General features: G+C 46.3%; 1 protein-coding gene across 1 annotated transcript; it reads left to right on the plus strand.

The window, feature by feature from the left end:
* The first annotated feature begins 5,537 nt into the window (after positions 1 to 5,537).
* LOC116150778 (uncharacterized) lies at positions 5,538 to 9,024 on the plus strand. Its single transcript, XM_031445659.2, has 2 exons — positions 5,538 to 7,750; positions 8,722 to 9,024. Exons 1-2 carry the CDS (start codon positions 5,538 to 5,540, stop codon positions 8,732 to 8,734), a joined length of 2,226 nt encoding a protein of 741 aa, XP_031301519.1. The 3' UTR covers positions 8,735 to 9,024.
* Positions 9,025 to 10,007: the final 983 nt, after the last annotated feature.

Genomic DNA, 10,007 nt, shown 5'->3' on the forward strand with positions numbered 1-10,007 from the left:
ATGATTCAAAATACAAATTATAAAGCATTAACAAGAAATCTCTGTTAATGGACATCAAATACACAAATACATCATTTGTCACAATAACCACAAAAAGGGAGGTGGCAAAGCTGGGAAGAAGAAGAAGAGTTTTTGAATACTACTGAAACTACCTTGGTATCAATACAAACTTGATTATTATAAACTTAAGATATTAATTATAATCCCTGGGTTATCACCAAAAAACAAAAACAGCAACAAAAACAGAAAGCCCCCAAACAAACAAACAAACAAAAAAACCCTTAAAAATGTAAAGGAAAAAGGAATGATAAAGGAATCACTGATGAACACTAGAAAAATTCATTTAATCACAGAAAAAGGCAGCAATTGAGGAGTTAAGAACAAAAAAAGGGTGACATAGGAAAAACAAATGGCAAAATGGCAGAAAATCTCTTTCTCAGCAATTACTATAATACCAATGAATAAGACTGTCCAAGGAAAAGGCAGAGATTGGCAAAGGGGATTAACAAAAACATCCCCCAATTATGTTATCTGCAAGAGATTCACCTTAGATCCAAAGACACATAGGGTGAAAAAAAGAGGATGGAAAATAATATTCTATGCAAATGATACCAAAGCGAGAGCTGGGGTGGCTACACTGATATCAGATGAAATAGACTTTAAGATAACAATGGTTACATAGTCAAACAAGAGCCTTGTATATTAATAAAGGGAGTCAGTATATTAAAAAGATGCAATAATAATGTATCTATATGTCCGAAAATATATGAAACAAAAACTGACAGAATCGAATGGATAAGTACACAGTTTCTAAATAATCCTTAGAGACTTCACTACTCCATTTCCAACGAAAGATAGATACATAAACAGAAGAACAATAATGAAATTTAAAAGTCAAAGGACAACAAATAACGTAGTACACACAAGCAAACAAACTTACATGTGTTAGGAAAGCAGCACAATGGAGACAGGCAAGGTTGTTAAACTTGCTTGAAACAGGCACTTTTTTTGAAGTTGATTTACAATATTCTGTTCCTATCAGATCCCTTCCATCTATTTTATATATAGCAGAGTGTATCTATTAATCCCATATTCCTAACTAATCCATCAACCTGACATTTCCCTAAGCAACCATAAGTTAGATTTCTACGTCTGTGAGTCTGTTCCTGTTTTATAAATAAGTTCATTTCTATTATTTTTTACATCCCACATAAAAGTGACATGATATAATATTTGTCTTTTTCTGTCTGACTTCACTTACAATAATTGCTAGGTATATCCACATTGCTGCAATAGCAATATTTCATTCTTTTTTATGACTGAGTAGTATTCCTATTTATTTATTTATTTATTTATTTATTTATTTATTTATTTATGACATCTCCTTTATCCACTAATATGTCGATGGACATGTAGGGTGTTTCCATGTCTTGGCTATTGTGAACAGTGCTGCTATGAACATTGAGGGGGGAGCTGTGCATTTTTTAGTGAGAGTTTTGGACTTCTCTGGATGTATGCCCAAAAGTAGGATTGCTGGATCATAGAATAACTCTTATTTTTAGTTTTTTAACGACCCTCTGTACTGTTTTCCATACTGGCTGCACCAACTTACATTCCCTCCAACACTGTGTGAGGGTTCCCTTTTCTCCCCACCCTCTCCAGCATTTATTATTTGCAGACTTTTTGATAGTGAACACTCTGACAGGTGTGAGGTGAAACCTCATTGTAGTGTTGATTTGCATTTCTCTAATAATTAGTGATGTTGAGCATCTTTTCATGTGCCTGTTGGCCCTCTATATGTTTTCTTTGGAAAAATGTCTATTTAGGTCTTCTGCCCATTTCTTAATTGAGTTGTTTTTTTTTTTTTTTTTTTTGATATTGAGCTCGAGAATGTCATTCTAAGTGCCAGAAAGAGAAAGAAAAATACTATATGTGATCGCTTATGTGGAATCTAAAAAAAAAAAAAACAATTGAACATAAATACAAAAGAAACAGACTCACAGACATAGAATACAAACTTGCGGTTGCCAAGGGGGCGGGGGGTGGAAGGGACAGACTGGGAATTCAAAATTTGTAGATACTCACAGGCATATGCAGAATAGATAAACAAGATTATATGGTATAGCACAGGGAAATATATACAAGATCGTATGGTAGCTCACAGCAAAAAAAAAAATGTGACAATGATTATATGTATGTTCATGTATAACTGAAAAACTGTGATCTACACTGGAATTTGACACAACATTGTAAAATGACTATAACAACAAAAATGTTAAAAACGAGGTGGATGAACTGATTGTATATTTTGGAAATTAATCTCGTGTCGGTTGCATTATGTGCAAATGTCTTCTGCCAGTCCGTAGGTTGTCTTTTCATTTTGTTGGTTTCCTTTGCTGTGCAAAAGCTTACGAATTTGATCAGGTCTCACTTGGAACAGGCACTCTTGAGAGACAATCGGGGAGCTATTATTCATGATCCTTCCTCTGTGGTGGGGCCTCAAGCTACGCCTTTCCACAACCCTTTAGAAGGTCAACCTGGGCCTGTCCCGGGGGCTCCTTTCTGCAAGACTGCCCCACGACCTACCCCCTACCTCCCCCTTCTGACCCACCTGCAGTTCTCTTTATCTCCCATCCACCCCACTGGTGAAGGAGGGATCCCCTACCCTAATGGTGTGAGATGGCCAAGCACACGACACTGGCACCGGACAGATGTGATTGACAGCTCTTTTAGTCACACATTCACACCCGGGGTGAGGACAGGGCATGCCATGCAGCGCGGCAGGGGAGTTGTGTTCAGGAGTAGAGTGAACTGACAGGGGTGATGGGAAAGAGACTGCAGAGTAGCAAGAGAGTGGGGCGCTCCCTGGTTCCCACAAGAGGGCATGATCACCTTATTTGAAAAATTCCACTGGCTGGCAGGCAAGGAAAACCCGTTGGGCAGAGGAGCAGGTGGGGTGCAGCTAGTCTGGCTGATCGGAGAGAACCCAGCTGGGTGGGGTACTTGTCCCAAAAGAAGGAGACGTTCAGGTGAGAGCAGGGGAAATCACAGTTAGGCCAGTGGGGTATTCTGAGGCTCAAAGGCATCACAGCAGCATTGGAAATTTGAGCTCTTAATGTACACATAGGAATCCTATGTAAAGAGATCTACAGATGAAAAACAATCCCTTTCAATGCACCAGTGACCTTGTTTGCAGAATGAAAAGGCTGGCCCTAGAACTCATACGGAATTACAGGAGACCGGGAATAGCGAAGACCATCTTGAAAAAGAAAGAGAAAGCTGGAGGATTCCACTTCCCCGTGTCAAAACTTACCACAGCAACAGTAATCGAGACAGTGTGCTACTGAAATAACACGAGACATACAGATCAGTGGAATAAACTGGGAGTCCAGAAATAAACCCATATATCTATGTTCGGTTGATTTTCAGCAAGGATGTCAGATCATTAAGTGGGGAGAAAGCGGAGCCACTTCCAAAAAAAAAAAAAAAGATACTAGGACAGCAGGCTATCAAAATGAGTAAAGTTGGACACCTACAATCACTCCATATACAAAAATGAACTCTAAATGAGCAAAGATCGAGCTGTAAGAGCTACACCCATAATACTCTTAGAAAAAATGTATTCGTTTGCTGGGGCCGCCATCACAAAATACCACAGACTGGGTGGCTTAAACAACCCAAATTTAGTTTCTCACGGTTCTGGAGACGAGAAGTCCAAGAACAAGATGTCAGCAAGTTTGGTTTCTTCTCAGGGCTCTCTTCTTGGCTTGCAGCTGGCCGCCTTCTCCCTGCATCCTTACATGATCTTTCCTCTAGTGTATGTGCAGCTCTGCTGTGTTTTCCTGTGTCCAAACGTACTTCCCTTTTTAGGACACCAGTCAGATTGGCTAGGGTCCAACCATATGACCTCCGTTGACCTTAATTACCTCTTTAAAGGTCCTGTCAACAAACACAGTCACATCCTGAGATGATGCAGATTAGGTATTCAACATATGAATACGGGAGTACAGGATTCAGTCCTTCAGAAGGGGTAAATATTCATGACCTTTGCTTTGGCAATGGATTCTTAGATATGATGATAAAAGCATAAGTAAACATAGAAAAGGATAAATTGGATTTCATCAGAAATAAAAACGTTTTTGCATCGAAGGACATTAACATGACAGCAAAAACACAACGTACAGAATGGAATGAAACTCTTGTGGCCGGCATATATCTAATTAGGGTCTAGGATCCAGAACACATAAAGAACACTTACAACTCAACAAGTAGCCGAGGAATCTGGTTTAAAAAATGGGTATGAATAGGATATGAATACAGATTTCTCCAACAAGATACACAGGTGTGCAATAAGGGTATGAAAATCAGCTTGACATCCTTAGTCAGTAGGGAAATGCGACCAAAGCCACCATGTGATGCCAAAGCACGCTCATAAGGATGGGTAAAACAGAAATATTTTTTAGGTGAAAAATAAAACATATTTACCAGGATGTGGAGACATTGGAACACTTATACATTACTGGTGGGACTCTAAAATGATGGAGTCACTGTGGGAAAATACCTGGCAGTTCCTCGAAAAGTTAAGTGTAGAATTACTACTCACTGCGTCTGAGTACAGCAAAACGTCTTGGACTGTTGACTGAGAAATCATTCTAGGAAGCGTGTCCTTTTAATGTCTGTCATGCTGTATTAGTCTGCTCGGGCTGCCACAACAAAATGCCATAGACTGGGCAGCGTAGACAAAACATTTATTTCCTGCAGTTCTGGAGGCTGGGCAATGCAAGGTCCGGGAGCCAGCACGGTCGAGTTCTTGGTGAGGGCCCTCATCTTGGCTTGAAGAGAGCCGACTTCTCCCTGTGCCTTCACATGGGGGTGGTGCAGGGCAGATCAAGATCTGTGGTCTCTTCCTATAAGGGCACTAATCCCAGTGTGTGGACCCCAGCCTCATGACCTCACTAAGTCTTCATTACCTGCCAAACACCCTGTCTCCAAATACCATCACATTTGGGGCGGGGGGGAGTAGGGAGTGGGGTGGGGGTAAGGGTTTAACATTTGAATTTCTGGGGGGAGGGGGAACGGTACACAACTCGGTCCATAGCAGGTGCTTAGCTTAGCCCAGTTCTTTAAAAGAAGCCTCTCTCTCTCTGTCTCTCTCTCTCCCTCCCTCTCCATCTCCCTCTCTCTCTCTTCGTTTTATAGAGTCATGAAGTGAATGGGGGAGCACTGATGAAACACCTTTCAGCTCCTGTTTGTAATGTGTCTTCAGCTCTTCATTCTCACTACATCCGTTTCAACTTTGTATGTTCTTTTCTCAGTAGCTTTAACAACATTAAGACCTCCACGTTCTCTTTCTGTCTCCTGTGCGAGGTTTTTACCATTGCTGATACTTGATCTATCCACGTCTTTTTCCCCCTGTAAATAATTGTGTCTCCACTGGCGTGAGCCATCCCAAGGTGGAAACTGGGGAACAAATCCAGGTTTGTATACCCCAGTGCGCCACCCCATAGGGACACTGCAGTTTTGCTTGCAATGGTGGAATGAAACGGAAGGGACTTGGGTGGGCTTCAAGAGCCACCCAGGACTCGAAGGCCCCCAGGGAAGCTGAAGGCCTTGATCACTCATTGGGCCACGGGCATGTCAGTCTTCGCCTGTTGGCCAATGAGCTTAGAGCTGGTGCTGGAGGAAGTGGCTCTTTGTTGACGCTTCCAAGCTCCGCCTCCCACTGCCAGTCAGCCAGACGCTTTCCCGCCTTGGGGACTGCCGCCACCACCGGCGCGGGCGCAGTCTCCCCGGGCCGTTTCTCGGGCTGCCCCGGGGGCTTTCCTGTCCCGGGGCCCCCACAGGCGCCTTCGCAGACTCTTGTTCCCTGCGCAGCCGGCTTCTCTGCCGCCCCCGCCACCTCCAGGCGGGCCCGCTGCCAACAGCCTCCCCGCAACGGCGGTCAGCCCGGCGGCCGCCATCTTCGCCGTAGTCGTCGCTGCAGCCGGGTCGGTGTCGGCCGCGTCCCTCCTGCCATGTCTGCCACAGAGGAGCGCGGCCGGATCCCAGGTGGCCGGGACACAGCTGGTGGCTGGGCGGGCGGCGACAACAGACTCCTTGGGGTCGGTGTGTCACCTTTGGAAGGGATGGATGGAGTCCAGGGCGTCTTCAGAGCCCTTCCGGAGGATGAGGGTTGGCAGGAGGAGGTCGCCGAGGCCGCAGTGGAAGAGAACTGGGCTGTAGAGCTGGGAGAGGAGGAGGAAGACTTGGAGGAGACCGAGGAGGAGGAGGAGGAGGGGGAAGGGGAAGAGTTTGAATTCGAGTTCGAGGACCAGGAGGAGGAGGAGTACCAGTCAGAAGAGGGGGACGAAGACGAGGAAGAGGACGAGGAGGAGGAAGAGGGGGAGACAGAAGAGGAGGAGGAGAACGGGCAGGAGGGCACAGAAGTCGTCTCGGGTGCCCGTGAGGCCCCCACCGTGCGGTTTGGGTCCCTGTTCCGCAATCTGGTCCATTCCGTTCTACCCCGCGTCCCTTCCAGCGACCGTGACCTGGTCCGGCCCCACGCAGGCCGCGTGGTGGCCCGGCGCCGCTCCTGGCAGCCCTTGGACCTTGCAGAGGGCCCCGCGCCTCCTCAGGAGGTGGAAGCCCGGGGAGAGGGACCTGTGCCCCAGGAGCGGGAGGACCTGGGAGAGGAAGCTGAGGTGTGGGGGGGCGAGGCCCTGGCTGATGCCTCCCAGTCCTGGGAGGCTGGAGCCTGTGGCCCCGAGGGCAGGGCCCAGGCTGGCGAGTGGCGGCCGAGTCCTCAGGCCCTCGCAGCCCCTGTTGGGGCGTCTGGCCCAAAGGCAGGCGGTGTTCAGCGCTTGCCTCTAGCAGTTACGCAGCGGGTCAAAGCTCTCAAAAACCTCCAGGCACGACATGCGCAAGTAGAAGCCCAATTCTATAAAGACCTTTTTGATCTCGAGAAAAAGTACGCTGCCTTCTACGAACCTCTGTTTGATAGGAGAGCTGCCATCATCAATGCAATTCATGAGCCCTCAGAAGGGGAATGTCAGTGGGCAGTAGGTGTGGCAGAAGGGGCTTGGGAAGAAATGGATGCGGAGCCTGAAGGAAAGGGGCAAATAAATGGCATACCTCACTTTTGGCTGACAGCTTTTAAAAATGTCAAGATGCTTGGTAGGATGATCCGGGGAAACGACGAACTTGCACTGGAGCACTTGACAGATGTGAAAATAAAGTTTTCTGGGGTCGAGGAACCAATGAGCTTCACCGTAGAATTTATCTTTGAGTCAAACGAATACTTTTTCAACAAAGTTCTGACGAAAACGTACCGAATGCGCTCAGACCCAGATGATTCTGATCCCTTCTTCTCCAGAGGGCCAGAGATAATCAGCAGCACAGGCTGTGAGATCTACTGGAAAGAGGGGAAAGACCTCACCATGAAAACTCTCGAGCTGCAGAAATGTGAGGGCCGTGGAAGTGTGGTACCAGCCACGGGCAAGGTGCCCAGTCGTTCCTTCTTCACCTACTTCTACCCTCCTGATTCTCCTGAGGGTAGGGTATTGGATATCGCCACTGATTATAAATTGGGCTATTTTTTCCGTGAAGTTCTGGTCCCAAAGTCCGTATTATTCTTCACGAAAGAAGCGACTGAATATCAGTGTGAAGACTCTGATGAAGAGGTCCAAGAAGCTGAAGGGCCAAGAACCGAAGAACCAGGGCGAGGACCTGAAAAGGATGTGGACCCAGCAGAGGGCAGCCCGGGAGAAGCCAGGTATCTGTGTGCAGCTCTGAGTATCACCCAGCCATTCCTGACATAGGCCTATTGTGTTATGTTTTTAACTTTTCTCCACAAAGCAAATAGTAGTAAAGGAAATTTGGCTAAAGCCCAGTTTCAGGACAGCTTAACGTTCGTAAGGCGTGTATGCTAGATAATGTAGAATGGAGTGTGTTCTGAAATGTGCTTCGCTCCCAGCTGCAGGCCCTCCGAGCGGTAGCTGTAAGACTTCTGCAGGTGGGAAACTTATCAGACCTGGTAGCCGAGAGCACTGTTTGTCTGGAACACAGTTGCCAGAGCAGGCGGCTAAAGTGACTGGAACGTGCACTAGCTGGGCCTTCATCAGTGGGCTACAGCAGTACGGCCTCTTGTGCTAACTGGGAGAAAATGCCTGTGAGAATGTGACTACTGACAAAGATGTAGCAAGTGAACACTTTCAAGTGGGAGCCCACTGACTGATTGATACCTAACTGTTCAGTTGTAAAGGTTTATATTTCATGGGACAGTCAGTCAAAAGAGAAGAACGTTAGCTTCGGTAAGACTGTTGTTCACCACTGAATTGGTGATTAAGTCAGCTTGTATCTTACCTGTCCTCTCCTTCTCTTTCTTCCTTTGCTTTTTCCCTGTCCTTCTCCTCTTCCTTTTTGCAGGCATGGAAACAGAGGGTCTGGGAGTGACTGATGGATAGAGCACAGGCTAGTAAGGTGGAAAGACTGACTTATTATTTAATAAGTCTCTCAAGAAAACAACAGCAACAAAGCAGGCATTTCTGGTGGGAGAGGAGGTTGGTGTGAGGAGTGCACGATGGAAGACATGTCCAAACATCTGCGTCACAAGGGGGAAATGTGTTGATCTCTCTTGATGGTACAACAGGCGTGTGTAGGATTGACTGTTTTCTTAGATTTAGAAAGTCAGTGTTGCATGTTATTGGCTTGCAATTGCTAATTGTCTCTTATTTCATCCCACAGTTCTCAGGCATAGAAAGACACGATGGAGGAAGAAACAACGGAATTGTTCTTTACGGATTTGAGATTTTCTGCTTCTCAGTAGCCAGTGGGAATTCTATCAACACTGGTTTTGTTCCAGATTTCATCATGCAAAAAGTGTTACCCACCTTCATCTGACTTTTCTCTTAAATTTTTCAGATATGTTTGACAGCATTTGCCCATGTTAAAAATAAAAGTTTGCCAGAAATGGATAAGCTGCAGAGTTCTTAGATATATAACACTGATGCAGGTCTATCCTTGTATCTTTTCTTTTTGCTTTGTGCCACCTTACTGTCACTGAAACCATGTCTTAAGTTCTTTTATTGCCGCCACGAGTTAATTAAAATGCCAGTGTATGAACAGTTAACGTAAAGGGAGAGGTGGAGGTCTAGCCCCTACTTCCTTCTATTGAAAGAAACCGACGGATGACCAAGCTTATCCGGAGACCAGATGGTGCCGCTGGGCTGCTGTGGACCAGCGGCATCAGCGTCACCTGGGAGCTTGTGAGGAATGCAGATTCTCAGGCCCCACTCCAGAGTTACTGAATCAGACATTCTGAAGGTGGGCCGGCAATCAGAGTTTTACATGTCCTTCAGGTGACTCGAGAAGCACGCTAAAGTTTGAGCATCACTGGTTTAGAGCAGTGATGGGTGTGGGGGCCGGGGAGGACTGTGAGGGACTGAGCTTCTCCTGTGGTAAGGCCAGCACTGACCCAGCCATTTGACACTATTTTCGGCAAACTGGACGGGACAGCAAAGGCTGGAGTGGGGATGAGACTAGAGTTCTCTCAAGGGTCTGAGACACAGAAAGACCTCCAAGAGGGGCAAGGATTGGATGGTGGCAGTGGCAAAAATGGGTGAGGGAACAGACTAGTTTCAGAAGGCTAGAACCGCTACGATACCACGAATACGAAGTTTAAGAGCATGTAAAACAATCACATATTGATTATGGATACGTATATGTAGTAAAAGGCATGCGTGGGAGGGATGCACGCACGTAGTGTGTAGAGGGGCACGTATGAGAACGACAGACCCCTTGCTAAGGGTAGTGGTGACGTCTTGTGGAGAGGGGGAGAGAATTCAACTGGGAAGGGTTGCTCATAGGGCTGCCATAACCAGTTACCACAAGGTAGGTGGGTGGCTTAAAACAACATAAAAGTTTAATCTCCCACAGTTCTAGCAGCCAGCAGTCTGAAAGCAAGGTGCTCCAGGGGAAAATCCTCCTCGTCTTCTCCAGTTTCTGCTGCCTCCTGGCATTCCTTGGCTCGT

Source organism: Camelus dromedarius, chromosome X, assembly GCF_036321535.1.
Source record: "Camelus dromedarius isolate mCamDro1 chromosome X, mCamDro1.pat, whole genome shotgun sequence".
In the NCBI taxonomy this organism is placed as follows: domain Eukaryota; kingdom Metazoa; phylum Chordata; class Mammalia; order Artiodactyla; family Camelidae; genus Camelus; species Camelus dromedarius.

Bases quoted from the DNA above. Each gene is read 5' to 3' on its own strand.
- LOC116150778 (XM_031445659.2), top strand. From the start codon at position 5,538: ATGAAACGGAAGGGACTTGGGTGGGCTTCAAGAGCCACCCAGGACTCG.